General features: G+C 41.9%; 1 protein-coding gene across 1 annotated transcript in view; it reads right to left on the bottom strand.

Moving 5' to 3' along the window:
- Positions 1 to 1172: 1172 nt before the first annotated feature.
- plxdc2b (plexin domain containing 2b) overlaps positions 1173 to 21923 on the bottom strand; it is a 430770-nt gene continuing 410019 nt past the window's right edge. Inside the window, exons 13-14 of the mRNA XM_060824983.1 lie at positions 18418 to 18578; positions 1173 to 5059 (exon numbers count right to left, since the gene is read on the bottom strand). Coding sequence (XP_060680966.1) covers positions 4940 to 5059; positions 18418 to 18578 — 281 coding nt within the window. The 3' untranslated portion in view covers positions 1173 to 4939. The remainder of the gene's footprint in view (positions 5060 to 18417; positions 18579 to 21923) is intronic.

The following is a 21923-nucleotide window of genomic DNA, read 5'->3' as shown; positions in this document are numbered from 1 at the left end:
CTTATAGAGGGAAAGGCATTGAAAAAGTCGATGAAGATGACTGTCTTTGAGGAGCTCCTACATCGATGTCCTGGGATGGAAATGATTGGTATTCAACAGCTATAACTATTGTAGTTTTCCCCTTGAGTTCCATTGATTTCAATATTGCTAGGGTTCCTTGATACCACACTGTGTCGTGTTATCACATATTAACGGATTACATTTAGAAGCCAGGCTTAATAACCTTGATTTGAATTACTTTGAATTTAGAGGTTTGAGGAGGAAGTCTTTAAAATGATAAATGGATGCAATGAGTTATATATTTAAAGAAATTATCTTGTAGGAAAGCAGAAAATAATCTTAAAGTTAAAATATCTATTTAGGAAAATCTAGTAATTCGTCTTAACCCGGAAAAACGTAATGAAAATCTTGAATTCAGTTCAAAGATTGTCAATGCTATCTTAAATGAAATTTTCAAACCGAACTTAATTGATTTTTAATTGGCAAGGGTTCAAAGACAGAGAAATGGAAATGAAATTCAGATCACTGAATGGCAGAACAGGCTAAACTCTTGATGATCCAAACATTGCTAAAAGACTCTATTTGAAATAGAGTGAAGGAAAAATTAGAAGTTTAGTTTTACTAAAATTGTGTTTAGTTTGGGAATGTGAGATCCAGTGGTAAGGCCAGCGCTTGTCACCCATCCCTAATTGAGAAGGTGATGATGAGTTGCCTTCCTGAATTGCTGAAATTCACTACCGTCAACTTCAAGGGATTGCTGCAGAAAACTGAGGTCAAAGATAGATTTTGTTCGTTTAAGCCTAGACTTGATCCTTCTGTTAAATTGATGTGTAACTCCTTTTTCCAAAGTGTTGTAGAATGACATGAATCTTATTTTCAGATATTATCGAACTGAATTTTGTATGGTATTGGGCATCAATACCGTACCGTACCGTACCACTGTTGAGAAAGTGTAGATTAAAAAGATTGTTGGTAACAGGGAAGATGTAGAGCACTTAGAAAACAGTGGTAGGATCAGACACAGCTGAAAATGTGTTGCTGGAAAAGCGCAGCAGGTCAGGCAGCATCCAAGGAATAGGAAATTCGACGTTTCGGGCATAAGCCCTTCATCAGATTCCTGATGAAGGCCTTATGCCCGAAACGTCGAATTTCCTGTTCCTTGGATGCTGCCTACCTGCTGCGCTTTTCCAGCAACACATTTTCAGCTCTGATCTCCAGCATCTGCAGACCTCATTTTTTCCTCTAGGATCAGACACAGACAGCATGTGCCTATAGGAGGGAAATCATATTTGATAAATCTACAGGAATACCTCAAAGATGTATGGGGCGACACGGTGGCACAATGGTGAGCACTGCTGCCTCACAGCGCCAGAGACCCGGGTTCAATTCCCACCTCAGGCAACTGACTGTGTGGAGTTTGCACGTTCTCCCCGTGCCTGCGTGGGTTTCCTCCGGATGCTCCGGTTTCCTCCCACAGTCCAAAAGTGTGCAGGTTAGGTGAATTGGCCATGCTAAATTGCCTGTACTGCTAGGTGAAAGGATAAATGTAGGGGAATGGGTCTGGGTGGGTTGCGCTTCGGCGGGTCAGTGTGGACTTGTTGGGCCGAAGAGCCTGTTTCCACACTGTAAGTAATCTAAACCATCCAAATGTAACTGGCAGATTTGATTATGGGGAACCAATTGATGTCGTTGATTTGGACTTTCAGAAGGCTTTTGACAAATTATCACATCAGAGAATAATGAGTAAAATTGAAGTGCTGGGATTGGGGGTAGTGCAATGTGATGGGGAAAAAATTGGTTAGCAGAAAGGAAACAAAGAGTACGAATAAGTTGATCTTTTCCTGAATGGCATATAGAACAAGGAGCCGAGCTACTCACAATATATGTTAATGAATTAGATAAGGGAATGAGGTGTAATATTTCAAAAGTTGCAGATGATGCAAAGCTGGGGTGGGAGGGTGAGCTGTGAGGTGGATACAGCAATGTTGCAGTGTGATTTGGACAGGCTGAGTGGGTGAGCAAATGCACAGCAGATGCAGTATAATATGGATAGATATAATGTTATCCACTTTGGCAGCAAAAATAGGAAGGCAAATTACTATTTGAATAGCAGAACACTGACAGAGGGGAATGTTCAATGAGACCGGTGTGCCCTTGTGCAACAGCCACTGAAAATAAGTGCGCAGGTGCCACAGAGAGTAAAAAAGGCAAACTGTATAATGAGAGGATTCGAGCACAGGAATAAGGATATCTCGCTGCAATTATGCAGGGCTTTGGTGAGGGCGCCTGGAATATTTTGTGTGGTTTTAGTCTCCCTATCTGTGGAAGTATGTTCTTACTATACAGGGGTACAGTGAAGCTGTTGGCATAATATCTGTTAGACAGTTCAGTATATTGCATTTGAAGCTGGATCACTGCCTGGTATGTGAAGTGATCAGTAAGAATTGTGGGTGGCACAGTGGTTAGCACTGCTGCCTCACAGCGCCAGAGACCCGGGTTCATTTCCTGCCTCAGGCGACTGTGTGGAGTTTGCACATTCTCCCGGTGTCTGTGTGGGTTTCCTCCGGGTGCTCCGGTTTCCTCCCACAGTCCAAAGATGTGCGGGTCAGGTGAATTGGCCATGCTAAATTGCCCCTAGTGTTAGGTCGGGACAAATGTAGGGGTATGGGTGGGTTTCGCTTCGGCGGGTTGGTGTGGACTTGTTGGGCCGAAGGGCCTGTTTCCATACTGTAAGTAATCTAATCTAAAAATCTAATCTAATTGAGAACAACTATTGTTACTGAATTGACAAGGTTACTGCATGTTTAAGAAAATTCAAATCAATTCTTGGCTGATGAGAATGAGACAGTCTTTTGGGAACCTTCTCATTATGGAGCAACATATTTGCACACTGGTGTTTGCAGCTGGTGACATTACTTGAACAGTTACAAGAGGTACCACATAGTTAAGGCTCATTCTTGATCAGCAAGAGAATCAAAGGTTAGGGGGAAAGGGCAGAAAAGTGGATGTGAGGAATGTGGATTCAGCCATGAAGTCAAAGAATGGCACAGCAGGCTTGAGGGAGCAAGAAGCCTACTCCTGTTCCTGTTTCTTGTGGTCTTAGCAAACATTGAAATGAAATTAGAATCACATCAGGATCATTAAGTCCACTTCATTCAGTTAACAATGCAACTATACCCTTTTTCCACTGAAAGAGCCGGTTTTTGTTAGGCGCCTTTTATACAAAGTTACTGTTACCTTCAAATGAGTTTAAATATTTATCGGGTACATTGGGATAATGTTTAGTGAAATATTTCAAATTGTTTTTCAAGATAGTTCCAGATCAAACCCAACTGAATGAGTTATCCTAACTCTAATTGTTAACCTTATGTAGAATACTCATTGAAATCAAAATCCACTCCCAGCGAGGTCGAACTCACAGTAATGAAATCTCTGACACCATCGACTGAACTGTAAGATTACTAATCTGCACTGCTCATTGATTGCAATGTTGGCAAATGGAAAGAAGTCAATAATCTGTAATTAGACCTGAATCTGCCATTTTCAATACTTAATAATAATAGCAAGTGCCTTTATGTCTAAGACTGGAAGATATATTTCACAGGATTTTATTGAAGAATAATACTTACCTGAATTCACAAACAGCCTTGTTTCACAGCACGAAGATAGCTCAAAAGAAAACAATTAATTTCAGTGAAGACAGTTAAAAGTGCGTGTTCTTTGCTCTCCATTAAGTTACTTCCTATTGTTAAACAGTACTCAGTCTTAATTACTACTTTACAACCCATTTTATGTCTGTGATAATACATGTTACATGCCTCTTCTGGATGGTAAAAATACACTATAACATTTCATCACAATCTGGAGACACAAGAACCTGTCTTGTGTAAGCTATCAAGAAACAAAATATATTCATCTATTTAACCAATGTGTCCACTACACAACAGATCTAACTGAATCTGCAAATACTCCCAAAATTTGGTTTCTAGTAGGGAAATATTTAAGCCTTTGTAATCTCACTACCTTTCAAGCCAAAAGATAACAAATTGCACAATTTGCAACACAAATGGCATTAATCCCTCAGTAACTTGAAACCAATGGAATCTTGTGCACAATAATTTGGAGATTTTCTTATTAACTTAAAAGATTTACATCAGGACTGTCAGACGTCACTGAGGGAAACAAATGAAATTTATCAAAAAAGTTAGATTTGAACATTTGCAAACTTTTGATTTTTAAAAGAACATATCAATTTGTCTTCAGTTGCCTCCAAGCCTTACGCAACTGAATCTTGACAATTGAAAATGACATTTCATCATATTATAGCTCATCTACAGTAAAGAAATCCATCCAGAATGATTTATATACACTCAAAACATCAGATGGATTAGAAAATATTCTCATTAAGAAAATGTACACAAAACTACATTTCCCCCAACTGACGTCAGTGAGTTTTTAATGTATACACTTTTAAAGAATCAAAATAAATGTTGAAGAGAGTGAATCTATTCATTGCATTATCTGATTGATGATCAGCTAAAAGCATGCTATAAGCAATTTTCCTGCATTTTTAACAATGGAAACATGGAAAATTGATGCATTTTCTTTTTCACTCTTACTTGTTGAGGTTTACTTAAACCAGTAAAGATGGAATGAACCTGGTTTTTCACTTTTGTGGCTTGTAAGCGTCATGAATTTTCATTCAATTCCACAACGATTATCCAAAAGGGATGGTCAATTCTTTTTGAAACATTGATGAGCTCTGCAGGGCTACTAAGGAAGATTATGGAGTGCTGATCTCGTAGATGAAAATGTGTATCTTTCTTATTTTGAGCTGATCCAGAAGTGGGTATTTCATGGACAGTGCGTTTGAGCTTGCTTCTTTATTCACTTCAAAGCATAAATCCCACACCTGGTGCACTACTTCTACCGCTCAGTTTCAGCACTGTTCAGACACAATAAAGCCTTCCTTTTCCTGCCCAACTGGCTCCACTTCGGCATAGGCAGGATGACCAGAGCCACGCCTGAACTTCATTGCAGGCCATCTACTGGGGCGGCGCTAGAATTGAACAGAAGTTAATTAATAAGGATAGTGTGGCGAAATGCAAACAATTTCAAATGGAAGTTCTTAGCAACTTAGTTGAATAAGGGCAAGTGAGTTAAATGGCCAAACTGTATACAACGCTGAAGTACAAACTAAAGAATCTGAATGGATCTTGTCAGTGACCTTGTTTAGAAGCAATCCGGAGTTACTTCACCAGTTGCTAATGTTTCAATGCAAACCTGATATTTAATGAGGTAAAAACAATGACTGCAGATGCTGGAAACCAGATTCTGGGTCAGTGGTGCTGGAAGAGCACAGCAGTTCAGGCAGCATCCAACAAGCAGCGAAATCGACGTTTCGGGCAAAAGCCCTTCATCAGGAATAAAGGCAGTGAGCCTGAAGCGTGGAGAGATAAGCCAGGGGAGGGTGGGGGTGGGGAGAGAGTAGCATAGAGTACAATGGATGAAGAGCTTCAGGGCAGAGGAAATGACCTGGGAGTTGCAGTGGGAGAGGGACTCCTTGAGATTCTTGTAGAGAGAGGAGGAAAACGTCTTCAAGGCAGGCATCCTTGCAATAGGATTCACAGTAGGGTTAAAATCAACGAGGTTAAAACAATGACTGCAGATGCTGGAAACCAGATTCTGGATCAGTAGTGCTGGAAGAGCACAACAGTTCAGGCAGCATCATTGATTTTAAACCTACTGCGAATCCTCTTGCAAGGATGCCTGCCTTGAAGACGTTTTCCTCCTCTCTCTACAAGAATCTCAGGGAGTCCCTCTCCCACTGCAACTCCCAGGTCATTTCCTCTGCCCTGAAGCTCTTCACCCATTGTACTCTATGCTACTCTCTCCCCACCCTCCTCTAGCTTATCTCTCCATGCTTCCGGCTCACTGCCTTTATTCCTGATGAAGGGCTTTTGCCCGAAACGTCGATTTCGCTGCTTGTTGGTTGCTGCCTGAACTGCTGTGCACTTCCAGCACCACTAATCCAGAACCTGATATTTAATGCCTAAGCCTAGAGGATATTTTAGTGCTGTGTCATTGAGGCCATCTTTTTAAGCTTGCTCTGGTGCTGATAAACAGAATGGGAAACTTACAGGCCCTTGGATAGGATACAAACAGACATGATGCTGAATGGCAACCCATTCACAAAGCACATCACATTCATTACTTTCTATTGACTAAACGTTGGTAGCTGCTTGCAAATCCAGGCTGAGTTAGAACACAGGTATTAGACTGAGATCCATGGTCAAAATATTTTTACACTGCATTCCTCTTTGTTTTTTTTCCCCTTTTATTCAAGTTCCGTCCCCTCATTCCACTGGCATACAGTTATATGGCCTCCATTCCTGGTGAAGGGTTTTAGCCCGAAACGTCGATTTTCCTGCTCTTCAGATGCTGCCTGACCTGCTGTGCTTTTCCAGCACCACTCTAATCTAGACTACAACTATGTGGACACTAACCACACTCCAATATCCAGAATAAAAATATATTTCTATAAGAATTAAAATACAAAGGGTGAGGAAAATATTAAACCAACGCTGGTCCTACTAGTGCTGCCCTGTTCATGTCTACATTTCATATCCAGGAAAAGATGAGAATGACTAGAAAGAATTTGCTGGATGTTTTGTTTCCCCAGGGGCTCATATTATTATCAATAAAGCGGAGATCAAAGGTATTATTAACTGTGGAATTAAGCCATAAGATCAGATGCTGGCAAAGGGCTTTTGCATGAAAGCTAATGTGGAGGAGGGTCAGATGAAACTAGCACTCTAAGAATGACAGAATTGAAATAAATGGTGGCCCAGCCAGTGACATCACATCCCATGAATGAGTTTTTAAAAAAGAAATCCACAACTGAATCAAGGGTTATGGGGAAAAGGCAGGAAAGTGGAAGTAACAACAATGACTGCAGATGCTGGAAACTAGAGTCTGGATTAGTGGTGTTGGAAGAGCACAGCAGTTCAGGCAGCATTCAAGATGCAGCGAAATCGACGTTTCGGGCAAAAGCCCTTCATTAGGAATAAAGGCAGTGAGCCGGAAGCGTGGAGACATAAACTAGAGGAGGGCGGGGGTGGGGAGAAAGTAGCATAGAGTACAATAGGTGAGTGGAGGAGGGGATGAAGGTGATAGGTCAGGGAGGAGAGGATGGAGTGGATAGGTGGAAAAGGAGATAGGCAGGTAGGACAAGTCATGGGGACAGTGCCGAGCTGGAGGTTTGGAACTAGGGTGAGGTGGGGGAAGGGGAAATGAGGAAACTGTTGAAGTCCACATTGATGCCTTAGGGTTGAAGTGTTCCGAGATGGAAGATGAGGCGTTCTTCCTCCAGGCATCTGGTGGTGAGGGAGCGGCGGTGAAGGAGGCCCAGGACCTCCATGTCCTCGGCAGAGTGGGAGGGGGAGTTGAAATGTTGGGCCACGGGGCGGTGTGGTTGATTGGTGCGGGTGTCCCGGAGATGTTCCCTAAAGCGCTCTGCTAGGAGGCGCCCAGTCTCCCCAATGTGGAGGAGACCGCATCGAGAGCAACGGATACAATAAATGATATTAGTGGATGTGCAGGTAAAACCTCGATGGACGTGGAAGGCTCCTTTAGGACCTTGGATAAAGGTGAGAGAAGAGGTGTGGGTGCAGGTTTTACAGTTCCTGTGGTGGCAGAGGAAAGTGCCAGGATGGGAGGGTGGGTTGTAGGGGGGCGTGGAACTGACCAGGTCACGGAGGGAACGGTCTTTGCGGAAGGCGGAAAGGGGTGGGGAGGGAAATATATCCCTGGGGGTGGGGTCTTTTTGGAGGTGGCGGAAATGTCGGCGCATGATTTGGTTTATGCGAAGGTTTGTAGGGTAGAAGGGGCGTGCTGTCCTTGTTACGGTTGGAGGGGTGGGGTCTGAGGGCGGAGGTGCGGGATGTGGATGAGATGCGTTGGAGGGCATCTTTAACCACGTGGGAAGGGAATTTGCGGTCTCTAAAGAAGGAGGCCATCTGGTGTGTTCTGTGGTGGAACTGGTCCTCCTGGGAGCAGATACGGCGGAGGCGGAGAAATTGGGAATACGGGATGGCATTTTTGCAAGAGGTAGTGTGGGAAGAGGTGTAATCCAGGTAGCTGTGGGAGTCGGTGGATTTGTAAAAAAAGTCAGTGTCAAGTTGGTCATCATTAATGGAGATGGAGAGGTCCAGGAAGGGGAGGGAGGTGTCAGAGACGGTCCAGGTAAATTTAAGGTCAGGGTGGAATGTGTTGGTGAAGTTGATGAATTGTGCCATCTCCTCGCGGGAGCACGAGGTGGCGCCAATGCAGTCATCAATGTAGCGGAGGAAGAGGTGGGGAGTGGTGCAGGTGTAATTACGGAAGATCCACTGTTCTACGTAGCCAACAAAGAGACAGGCATAGCTGGGGCCCATACGGGTGTCCATGGCTACCCCTTTGGTCTGGAGGAAGTGGGAGGATTCAAAGGAGAAATTGTTAAGGGTGAGGACCAGTTCAGCCAAACGAATGAGAGTGTCGGTGGAAGGGTACTGTTGGGGACGTCTGGAGAGGACAAAACGGAGGGCCTGGAGGCCTTGGTTATGGTGGATGGAGGTGTAGAGGGATTGGATATCCATGGTGAAGATGAGGTGGTGGGAGCCGGGGAAACGCAAGTCTTGCAGGAGGTGGAGGGCGTGGATGGTGTCTCAAATGTATGTGGGGAGTTCCTGGACTAGTGGGGATGCAGATCAGTCATTTCTTATTAAATGGTGAAGCAGATGCAATGGGCTGAATAACTACTTCTGCTCTTCAGTGGAAATGATTGGTAAACAATGGAAAAGACACATTTTAATTTTTCTCGTTGTTGACTTTTTGTTGGCTAATAATAATACCCTAATCACACATGCACATCTTGAAAGATAAGAATTATGAGACTGCCGATGTGCACTGAGCAAAGGAACATAGATCTCATGGAATACAGGGAGAACTAGCTATTTGGGTACAGAACTGGCTCAAAGGTAGAAGACAGAGGGTGGTGGGGGAGGGTTGTTTTTCAGGCTGTAGGCCTGTGACCAGTGGAGTGCCACAAGGATCAATGCTGAGCCCTCTACTTTTTGTCATTTACAGAAATGATTTGGATGTGAACATAAGAGGTACAGTTAGTACGTTTGCAGATGACACCAAAGAGGGTTACCGCAGATTACAACAGGATCTGGACCAGATGGGCCAATGGGCTGAGAAGTGGCAAATGGAGTTTAATTCAGATAAATGCGAGGTGCTGCATTTTGGGAAAGCAAATCTTAGCAGGACTTATACACTTAATGTTAAGGTCCTAGGGAGTGCTGCTGAACAAAGAGACCTTGGATTGCAGGTTCATAGCTCCTTGAAAGTGGAGTTGCAGGTAGATGGGATAATGAAGAAGGCATTTGGCATGCTTTCCTTTATTAGTCAGAGTATTGAGTACAGAAGTTGGGAGGTCATGTTGTGGCTGTACAGGACATTGGTTAGGCCACTGTTAGAATATTGCGTGCAATTCTGGTCTCCTTCCTATCGAAAAGATGTTGTGAAACTTGAAAGGGTTCAGAAAAGATTTACAAGGATGTTGACAGGGTTAGAGGATTTGAGCTACAGGGAGAGGCTGAACAGGCTGGGGCTGTTTTCCCTGGAGTGTCGGAGGCTGAGGGGTGACCTTATAGAGGTTTACAAAATTATGAGGGGCATGGATAGGATAAATAGACAAAGTCTTTTCCCTGGGGCTGGGGAGTCCAGAACTAGAGGGCATAGGTTTAAGTTGAGAGGGGAAAGATATAAAAGAGACCTAAGGGCAACTTTTTCACACAGAGGGTGATATGTATATGGAATGAGCTGCCAGAGGATGTGGTGGAGGCTGGTAACATCCTCTGCAACATTTAAGAGGCACTTGGATGGGTGTATGAATAGGAAGGGTTTGGAGGGATATGGACCGGGTGTTGGCAGGTGGGACTAGATTGGGTTGGGATATCTGGTCGGCATGGAGGGGTTGGACCGAAGGGTCTGTTTCCATGCTGTACATCTCTATGAGTCTATCATAATTTCTCACATACAAAAGGCAAAAAAAACTATACTGCAAGAGTAGTTGGACAAGCATTAATTAAAACAAGTAAAATAAAACAAAGAGCTTCAGATGCTGAAACAAAAATAGAAATTGCTGGTGAAACTCAGCAGGTCTAGCACCCTGCGTGGGAGGAAAGCAGAGTTAATGTTTTAAGTCCGGTTTCTCTTCATCAGAACTGACAGTGGCTTGGAAAAAACTGACATTTCTGCTGAAGACGAGGTAGGATTTGGGAGAGGGAAAGGTGAGCGGATAGGTGAAGACAGACCCAGACAGTGAGAGATATATATTGAAGGCACAGATAAATTAGAGAATATGTATGGCAGGCCAAGTCAGAAGAGAAGCTGAATAAGTGACATTGACAGCTGAAGGAGGCAGACAATGGGTAGCCTGTGCTGAAAGCAAATCATGCAACGTGGTAACAGGTTTGAGAATGGATTGTGTGTGATAAAACAGGACTGGGTGTGAGGTTGGATATGGTTTAAAACAATCTTATTTGAAATACTGGAAATAAAGGTTCAACCCTTTTATCATCAAAAATAACTTCCCAGGTATTCCTACCACAATGACAGTTTCCAATTTAAAGTTCCTTGTTTAGTGGGCCCAGAGGATTTCTTCCTGACAAACTTCTGCATTCATGCATTTCTACTTTCTTTAAGTAATGTCTCTCAATAAGACTCTGAAACAAACTGGTTACGTAGCTCACTTACTCCTTTACATATGTGATTGTGATACTAATGATCAAGACCTTTTCCACATTGAGTAATTACTTCTGTTAAAAAGAGATTTGCACACTCACTCGCTCTCTGGATGGTTTGCTCTTTCTTAAAGAAAACTCTATTTGTCTCGATGTGTCATATGACACCTAGTTGTTTGGCAACACCACAAATCTTTTCTTTCTTCTTCACTTGTTTTCTAAGCCATTAAATGACTTACTTTGGAGATTGTTAAAAGCCTCATTTATATGCCTGGACACAAACTCCAAGTAAAAAATGAGGTCTGCAGATGCTGGAGATCACAGCTGCAAATGTGTTGCTGGTCAAAGCACAGCAGGTTAGGCAGCATCTCAGGAATCGAGAATTCGACGTTTCGAGCATAAGCCCTTCATCAACACAACTCTCAGACCTCAACATCTAAATTAAACTAAATATATATTTTTCCCCCTTCGTAATCAACATAGGATAGAAACACAAATCAAACTTAATGGTTCTGTTCACTTTAGACCCCATGTATCATGAAGCTTCATCCCACTAAGGATATGAAAGTAGAGTTAGTATCAAGTTAAGAGTTCCAGATCTTCTTTGGTATCCACAGACCAGAATGCCTGGACTAAAACCCCACTCTTCTTTGTTTCCCAAGTTATTATGTCATAGATTCTTGGTGAATCAGATCTAACTGTCAGGCTGAATACCTTTCACCCATTGTGACATGATTGCTTCAAATAGATCAGTTGAAATGATTGGTAAACAATGGAAAAGGCATGTTTAATTTCACTCATGGTTGACTTTTTCTGGCTAATAATAAGACACAGACACACATCTTGAAAGATAAGAATTGTTGTATCCACAATTTTGGCTAGGCTTCCAAAGTCTGTCATGAAAGGATTTACTTGACTATATTAGGAGGATACAAAGTATACAATCGGCAGGGAGGTGGTAAATGTTACTAGACTAGCAATCCAAGAACTCCAGTCTAATGCTCGGTGGACAAGCATTCAAATCTGACCATAGCAGATAGCAAAGCAAGAATTCAATAAAAAATCTTCAATTAAATACTAGCCTAATATAGACCTTGTTTCAACTGTCATATAAACCAATTTGGTTCACTTATGCTCTTTAGAGAAGGAAATCTGTAATCCTTACCAGGTCTGACCTATGCTCAACAATGAAGGTGACTCTTACCTGCTTTTTGAAATGCTCTTGAGAGCCATTTAGTTCAAGGGACAATTAGGGAAGGGCAACATAAGCTGATCCTGCCAGCAATATCCATATCACAAAGAAAGTCAGTGTCAGCTGTATACAACTTGTGCTGCTTATGAAATCAGAGAAATGCATGGTTCAGAAGGAGGCCATTTGTCTCTTTATGTCTGTGCCGACAAAAAAAGAGCCACGCAGCCAATCTCCATGTTTCAGCTCTCGGCCTGTAACCTTGCAGGTTAGGGCATTTCATACAATGGTAGAATTACCTAGGAAGACATGAGGCAGGACTGTGGGCAAAGCTGAAAGTGAAATAAATAGTAAATAAATATTAGTACTAAGAGTATAGTTTCCTTGTGAAAGAATTCATTGGGATAAGTATTAGTGTTCTTTTGTACTAAAGTATTATCCATTTTAAAATAATTTCTCTTCTTAATAAAAATAAAAATTGATTTGATTGGTTCAAAAAGGTGGGCAGAATATCTTTTATGGCAATGGCACATGTTTACATTTAAATTTATTGTAATGTCCCAAATGGAGCCTCCGTTCCCTTTCTTGCCTTTCAAACACAAGCTGTGTCATCATAATGGCCTGGACTTAGTGGAAATTACAATAGAGATGTTACCAGTCATTACTCCCCAGAAACTGACAAGCCAGTTAGTCAGAAGTGGATAATTTCAGAAGACCCTGAAATAATTCTCTGTTTCTTCATAGAGTTGGACCTCCCCAGTTTGCAATGAATTTGAAATCACTGAATTCAGCAAATAAAAAAGGCCCAAAAGGCCTGTACTATGCTATGTTCTATATAAGAGAGCACAGCAAACCCTGCATATATTGTGTTTAATGAGGAGGACAGCAGACCTTTGGGAAAAATGCTGTTAGTTTCACTGTTAAAAAGTCTTGGGAAAGTTGCAGTGTAGTAGATAATATGGAACTTGAGTTTTAATGGCACATTAATTTCATAACTACTTATGAACATCCATACTGGGCCCGAAAAACTACTATTAAATTTTTTAAAAAAGTATCAGTTTATGAAATTTTTGCTATTTTAATGCCATGTGTATCTCCCACTTATGCATTATGCCATCTATTAATATTCAATTAAAAGTGAAGGATGATTACTACATTCTACTTCCTGATTTACCATCTGCCAGAATACATCAATGTCATTGACATTACCCTTCTTGATAATATCACTGTTGCCAGACACATAGTGATCCCCTTAACTTATCAACAAAATTAAATCAGCATCAGGAAAAGGCAAGTTCACACCATAGCCATCGCTGGATTTTTAAAGACAGCTTTCTTCAAGGTTAGTGATGAATACCCTCACTTCTCTGCTATGTATAAAATCCAGGCCAATTTTTACAAGACCTAAGTGCATCTTAAAGCAGTATAATTGGAGTCAATTTGTAGCCAAGGGAAATGATTTCTCAGGAAATCAAAGCTAGTGTGGAGTACATGGCAAAGTGAAAGTGAGGCTGAAGCTTAGCCATCATCACATTGAAACATTGAGCAGAATTGATAAAACATATGGTCTACTGCTGCACCTATTTCCTGTACTCCTCTGTTATGAAAAGCAAGAGAATTGAAGGGTGGAGTTTGAAAACAGAAAATGCTGGAAATCACAGGCAGCTTCCATATAGAGTGAGAGCAAGCCAACATTTTGAGTCTGGATGACTTTTCATCAGAGTTGACGTAAAGTGTTGAGGGGGCAGCATTTATGCTATAGTGTGTGGGGAGGAGTGGAGTGCTGGGGTAGAAAGTGCAGATTAAATAATTGGAATGTGAGAATGGCAGAACAATGGTGCGTCTAACTACCAAACTGGAAAGAAGTGATTGTGCCATAGGGGTGGGGGAGGGGAGAAAGGACATGGTGACAGACAATGTAACAAGTAATGCTAAAGGAAAGGGAAGAAATAGGATAGGTTTCACAATTTGAAGGTGTTGAACACATTATTAAGTCCAGAAGATAGTAAACTGTCTAGTCTGAAGATGAGAGGTTGTTTCTCCAGTTTGTGCTGTGATTTACTGGAGCATTGTAGCATGCTGAGGACAGACATGTGAGCATGCGAACAGGGTGCTGGGTTAAAATGGCCAGCTACAAGAAGGTCCGGGTCATGCTTGCACCTGGCCTGGAGATGTCCTGCAAAATAGTCACCCAGTCTGCGTTTGATTTCTCCAATATAGAGTAGGCCACATTGGGTGCAGCAAATACAATACGTAAGATTGGAGGCGGTGCAGATGAAATGCTACTTCACCTGGAAAGACGGTTTACGCCCTTGGATGGTGAGCATGGAGGGGGTGAAGGGGCCGTGGGAAACGGGGGGAGGGGTGGTCAGTACTGGTGGTCATCGAGAATTGATTGTGATGCATTCTATAATTTTGATGAGCACTTTGGTCAAAAATATAACCTTTGAATTTTATTAAACCTGCATATTGTATTACTCCTTGATATACAGGCACAGAACTGCAGACTTTATCTGCATTGTTGCCAAATTTATACTCCTAAAACACCAATCAATCAATCCTTCATATAGGCCTCACTATCTTCTGTAATATGAACAAAAGAATCAGGAGAGGAGTTCAGTCCCTCAAGTCTGTCCTGCTATTTAATAGCTATTGTGACTGATCACATCATGGCCTCAACCCTACTTTAATGCATGCTCCCAATTTAATCTGTTACTAATTAAAAATCATTCTTTCTCCTCCCTAAATTTATTCAGTGGCTCAGTGTCTGCCATACTCTGGGTAGTGAATTCTACCCAACTCAGTTTTAAGTTTGCCAACCCTTAGTCCAAAACAATGATCTTTCACTTAGAATGCCACACAAGGGGAAACATTTGCTCCATGTCACAAATAGACTCTTACTACAGTAACATTCAAAAACATTATAGCTCAGGGAAGGTGTGCGTGGACACAAAGCTGGTCTGTCTTTGTCAGCATGAAACCCAGTAAAGATTAAGATTGGTCAGAGGATTGGCAATCTCCTTTTAATGATGTGGAGATGCCGGTGTCGGACTCTGGTGGACAACGTTAAAAATCGCACAACACCAGGTTATAGTCCAACAGGTTTATTTGGAAGTACTAGCTTTTGGAGCACTGCTCTTTCATCAGCTACCTGACGCACCAAAAGCTAGTGCTTCCAAATAAACCTGTTGGACTATAACCTGGTGTTGCGTGATTTTTAACACAGTCTCCTTTTAAAGAATGAGGGAAGAGGCAGCAGGTTTGCATGAGCAGTGTTAGGTGGCAGTAGGCCACCATCAGGGAATGAAATAATGGTCAAGTAAATTGCGAGGAAGGGATTTTGGGAGGGACTCATGATTTGATTCAAAACAGCCTGACCAAGGGTTTCCTCAGTGTTCCTTGTGAGATCCTTTCCCTTTCTTGCCCCACAAAGAAAGCAACAACAGACATTTCAGATTGGGATTCTTCTGACCTAAGCGTCTCCCTGTGTTAAGTGATCATGAGAAAGCCACAATTGGATGTTAAAATTGTAGTTGGGCCAATTGAATCAATGTCAGAGCCTGACCTGCATCTAAAGCGAAGGATCCACTAATTTATCTTTTACTTGCCTGCTTAAGAGGAGCAAGTAAGTCCTATGTGATTGTAACCCATTCTTTCATCACACAAGTGGTGTTAAATCCCTTCTACAGACAACAGTACTTTTTTACAACCTGGAGCAAGGAGAAGAACACCAGTACGTTGAGTGATAAAACTGGATATCTAAATTGTCCTGCATGTTTTCTAATCTCTGTGTGAAAGTTCACGAAAATAGTTATTTAAAACTTGCTCTGAATCCTAACAGTTCTTATGGGTGTCTTATATAAATCAAAGTGGTCAGTAGAAAACATACTTCATTTTTTTAATCTTGAGGTAGTGTTTCAAGCCCATTTCGCTTTATCTTTGAACATTGTCCCCATGAATAGAAACGATTATGATTTTTAAATGTTTTTCATTGTTCATTTTTTGCCATTTGGCATCCATCTTTCAGAGGAAAGTGTTTATAGCAAGTTGACTTGTTCCACTGTGTATGTAAGACCCTGTTATTGAATGATGCTGAAGAAAGTCAGCAGGCCTCTGTTGGCCAATCTTCCAACCATTTAACATGAAATAGTTTTGTCTCTTTGGTTTTTCCATCTGTTTTCTTTGAAATATATGTAGGGGGTCATTTAAAGGCAGATGTTTGTCTACCTGAAGCCTCTCCTGAATTGCTGACCCTTACATTTCCATACCAGTTTAAACCCAGCTAACTGAACAGTTAAGTGTTTCTAATTTGAAAATAATTTACAGAAGCCTTACCTGTTCATATTTACAATGTGTCATAATAGATGCAATCAACAAGCTGAAAACATTGTTGCCAGTGTCCCAGTGTGCGCACACTGAGACACTGGCAACAATGCTTTCAGCTTGTTGATTGCATCTATTATGACACATACAATGTAAAATGACAGAATTATTCCTAGTGAGGCAGGCAGTGTTTGTTTACACTGCTCAGCTCCATTTCATATTTCAAGGTCCATTTGAGAGAGCCTAATACATATGAAACAACATGGTACCATCCTTCTTAAGGAAACCCTTCTGCCCAGAGATTTCTAGTTTGTGGTTATCAGTGGGTGTGGACCTCTGTGCTGTAGGTGCATGCTTTTCAATGAAACTGCATTGCAGGAATAGGTGTTATCAGCATTTTGTCTTATTCTCTGAAGAGAGTAAGGGTTGGATGGGAAATACAAGCAATCAGTCTCTATTATTTTCCCCAGCTCTTTTGTTATGGAGCAGACCAAACCCCCTCAAGATTTATCAAGGAAATAGCCTAGACCCTAACCTTTATCTTCTTTAAGGGGAAATGTAAGGTGTTAATTTTCCAGATGTGATTCGATTTGTCGCACCATTAGGCTATAAGCAAAACACACTTATTCTTACATTATAGTTAAAACACAAACAAAAAACTTTACTTCTATTAAAATACTTAACAAAATAATTTATTATTTAACTGCTACTCATCAACTATTCCAGTATAACAGCATCCCATAAACACACTGTTGGCAAAGACAAATTCAACGAAACAGATTCCCTCATTCCAATCTTCTCCAGCCCTGGAGAAAGGAACACTGACAAAATGAATCCAGCAGCAGAAACAGAACTCAAGCTTTTTGCAGCAGCTGAGAAAGGGTTGTATCTCATAGTTTCAACTCCAAAATACCCAACCTCAACAACTGAAAGCAAAACTGAAACCCTGGGCCTGTGGGAACCTGACTCCACCCACTCATGCTGCTTCTGCTTACTTAAAAAGAAGCCCAAAGTTATTTACCCTGCTTTCCACAAAGCAGACACCTCAGCACCAGCTTGACATCATCCCTCTTCAAGAGGACCAGGTCAGATCAAATCCCTCTTAAAAGCACATACTAGGACCCTTAGCATTAACTCATGACCTGACGGTAATTGATTTCCATTGCCATCTCGGAGTTCCTAATTGCTGTGACTACATTTGCAACATTAGGCCATGATTCCCCCTGGCACTGTTCACTGCCATGAGTTACTGGCCCTAAATTGCCCAAAATGGCCAATCCTGGTGATGCTGGCTCTGTGTTCCTTCTGCCTGGGGTTGAGAAACAGCTACCCTTTAAATTCTAAAATGAAGTCTTTAAAGATGTTGCTTGTTATACATTATTTGAGTCAGGAAAATCTGGCCACTTAATCCATTAAATTGGAACATTATCTAGTAACAAAAAAAATATTTAAAATGCATATGCAGTGTGGTTTTCTTTCTTCAGTTCTGTAAGGAAGAAAATTGGTTAAATACATCACTGCTGCAGCTCACTCACTTTAAGATAGTTTTTATCATTTGCGCTGTTGCATTACTGCAATTAACTAATTAGAAATCAAGGAAGCCAAGATAGACTACAACCTCTAGCTAGGAGACAGTGAGATCTGCAGATGCTGGAGATCAGAGTTGAGAATGTGTTGCTGGAAAAGCACAGCAGGTCAGGAAACATCTGAGGTGCAGGAGAATCAATGTTTTGGGCTGGAGCCCTTTCTCAGGAATGAGGCTCTTCCTGATTCCTGATGAAGAGCTCTGGCCTGAAATGTTGATTTTTCTGCTCCTCGGATGCTGCCTGACCGGCTGTGCTTTTCCAGCACCTCACTCTCAAGTACAACCTCCAGCTACCTGCTCTCTTTGTTAACCACGATTTGAACAGCTGGTAAGAAGGATGCTGGTAAGGACAATCAGTTTAAATATTCATTTTGACTTGTTTCTTCTCACCCAGAAATTCAAAGAGTTTTCCTTCAAGCTTTGCTCAAGCGTGTCTATGTCATGAGTGAAAACGGTTTGCTACAGCTTCTTCAACTCATGAATTTGGTTGTATAGGATTTCAGTAAATTTTGCATGCTATCATTGGGAAATACCTCAAGGAAGAAGAGACTTGCTGCTGATGTTGGGTGATGGTACATGTAAAACGTCACGAGTACTCCTGCTACAACAATGATGATGACCAGGAGTATCCCCACGATCAGGCCAGTGTGGACTGAGTCACCTTTCTTCTCTGCAGTGCTGTCAGCTGGGGAAGCTGGAAAAATAGTAAGAGGAAAAATACATCATTTCTACAACCTCCACTAAAATAGTGACTACGATGTTCTACAGGTAAGTTTAGAGATTACATGTTCTGGAATTCCACTGCCCTCAAGTCATAAACCTACAAACTGCTTGAGTGTAATTGTTAATGAGGTCTGACAGGTTTGACACACAGTTTCCCTGTGGATTGCCATTTATGTAAAATAGGACTGATAACATCTGTGATATTTCATCTGTACAGCTTAAATTTGATCAAACGTGAGTTATATTTGAATTTCAGGTAATTCTGGCTGCTTCAACTATCTAGATAACATTAACAGCTACCCTGAATTACAGTTCTGAACATTAGGATGAAGCAAATGGAGTAAAAAATTGTCACATTATTTACAAGAGGAAATCATTTTTTATGGCACCATTAATTTAACCAATGGCTTCATTAAAGCCTGGCACCAAGCCATCTTTTTAAATATTTTCAAATGTTGCCATTACTGGAGGCAGGTTCAGGCAAATATCTACAATGACCTATTTCATATGCTTCATTACATGTTGACTTTCATTTATAAATCATACATCTTCTGCAGACCAACGACTAATTTCAGCTATTCATGTTGAAGAGCTACGTGCATTGGACAATTTCTTGAAAATTTGGATGTTTGATTCAGCTGATAGCAATATCGCTTCAGAATACTGTAGATTTGATATCTGTTCATGATTTGAGCTCGTAATCTAGTTTAATTCAGGAGTACAGTATTCAGGGAGTGCTGAATTATTAGAAGTGCCAGCTGTGATTTAAATTGTTCTGGTGAAAGCATTATGTGGAGGAGAGTAGAGATCTTTTTCATTATGTGCACTGCAATATAATTCCATCAGTGCAACATATATTACTGTTTAACAGTAACAGAAATTATCTTCAGGTTGTGAAACTTTGCAAGCTTCAGCACCTTTGAACTATATCAAATTCACAGAGTCTTCAAGGGGGGATGAATAGGTTAAAGTTTGAAAATACTGAGAAGATTGGTGCCAAAAAAAAATCAAGCTGATGGGTGTAGGCATGTTCTTCATTGGCTGGCATGTTTAAAAATAATAACATTTGCTTTACCAAAATTTGTAGGTGCACTTGTGTTTATATTGGTAATCCCTGGCTAATGTCAAGATTAGAGTGGTTTTGAAAAAGCACAGCAGGCCAGGCAGCATCCGAGGAGCAGGAAAATCGACATTTCGGGCAGGAGCCTTTCATTGGGAATTCCTGATGAAGGGCTCCTGCCCGAAATGTTGATTTTCCTGCTCCTCGGATGCTGCCTGACCTCTTGTGCTTTTCCAAAACCACTCTATTCTTGACTCTAATCTCCAGCATCTGCAGTCCTCACTTTTGCCTAATCCCTGGCTAACGCATAATCTGTCTGGCAGTGCTCATTAACATACTAATCACACAGCAGTGCCTATCAATTGTGGAAAAAATTCAAATTGTGATGCCTTTTTTTTTCTCTGTCCTAGTGCTCTTACAACAGGCAACATCGTGTTTCATTGGGTTTTGTTAGTTCTCGGTTTGCTGGTCATTCAACCCCCTCCCATTTTGACAGCCTTTGCAGGATTCTGATGGTGTAGCAACCCATGACATCTCTGGAACAAAAACAGAAATTGTTGGTGAAACTCAGCAGGTCTTGAATGCTAACTCTGTTTTCTTCCCACAGATGCTGCCAGACCTGCTGAATTTCACCAGCAATATTCTGTTTTAGTTTCAGATCTCCAGATGGATATTCTTTGTCTTATTTTAATAAAATTTCTGGAGATTCGCTTGTGGCTGTATTGAAAGACAAGTTCTGACTTGTGTATGTATTGTAATTTGTTTTAGAAGGCCAGTTGCTAGTCTAACAGAGTGGTTTTCATTATAGTGCTTCTTAGTGTCAGTGCTCAGGTTTCTCAGATTCCTGAACCAGTTCACATGAAAGGCACATCCTTTGTCACCCAGCATCCAGTAACGATGGTGCTGGATGGTGGAATCTAGGATGGATAAAAGGTTGTAGTTAAGACAAATGTATTATGACTTCCACAGACCCTAGATGATCCAACGCCTGTGGTCACAAATCAGTGGCAGAGTGAAGAAGTGAAAGCCTTTCTTTCTGCTGCGTTGCTTGGGATCTTCAGATGGAACATGCAGAATAGTCTATGTGAAACATGATTCCAGTGAGATTCGGAGCTCTTTCCCTGGTTGGGTCACAACTAGTGGAACGGTGATAAAGTGGTTTTGCTTTTTGAAGAAGGCATCGACGACCTACTTGATGATGTAATTTGTGACACCCATCGAAGCCTGGAATGTCTCAGATCAATATGAATTTTCAAAGTATTAGAATTAGAATTAGCTTTCCTGTCATGTGCACTTGAACGAGTGCAGCGAAAAGTTTGCAATGTCACCACTTATAGCGCCATCTTAGGTATAAGATTCTCAGGTACAATACTTAAGTATTTGGGACAAGATTGAAAGAATAATAAAAAGAAGTCCGACGTAAGAATAAAAACTAAAAAAAAAATTCCCGAAATACAGTCCTTTTCACCCAAGTTCATGCTAACACCTAGCCTCCAGACTGCACTGGCCAAACCTCCTGACCATGCTGGGCTTCAAAACTCAAACCTTGAGGCCTTGCCTCCAGTCCACACGGGCCTTGTCTCTTTATGGTGGCCACCAGGCCAGGAATCACCTCCCCGCTATGGCCTCCAGTCTGGGACCCGTCTCTGGGAATCACCTCTATGTTACACCCTCTGGTCTGGGAACTGTCTCTGGGAATCACCTCCCGTGCCAGCCTCTGGTCTGGGACCCGTCTCCAGGAATCACCTCCCTGTTACACCCTCTGGTTTGAGACCCGATTCCAGGAATCACCTCCCTGTTACACCCTCTGGTTTGGGACCCGTCTCCGGGAATCACCTCCCTGTTACACCTTCTGGTTTGGGACCCGTCTCTGGGAATCACCTCCCTGTTACACCCTCTGGTCTGGGACCCGTCTCCAGTAATCACCTCCCCGTTACACCCTCTGGTCTGAGACCCGTCTCCGGGAATCACCTTCCCGTTACACCCTCTGGTCTGGGACCCATCTGGGAATCACCTCCCTATTACACCTCTGGTCTGGGACCCATCTGAGAATCACCTCCCCGTTACACCCTCTGGTCTGGGACCTATCTGGGAATCACCTCCCCGTTACACCCTCTGGTCTGCGACCCATCTGGGAATCACCTCTTGCTGCTGGATTCCGGTCTAGGACCCATCTCCGGGAAACACCTCCCCGTGCCAGCCTCTGGTCTAGGACCCGTCTCCGGGAATCACCTCCCTGTGCCAGCCTCTGATCTG

This window comes from Hemiscyllium ocellatum, chromosome 5 (genome assembly GCF_020745735.1).
Source record: "Hemiscyllium ocellatum isolate sHemOce1 chromosome 5, sHemOce1.pat.X.cur, whole genome shotgun sequence".
In the NCBI taxonomy this organism is placed as follows: domain Eukaryota; kingdom Metazoa; phylum Chordata; class Chondrichthyes; order Orectolobiformes; family Hemiscylliidae; genus Hemiscyllium; species Hemiscyllium ocellatum.
This window is presented reverse-complemented; position numbering and strand designations above follow the sequence as displayed.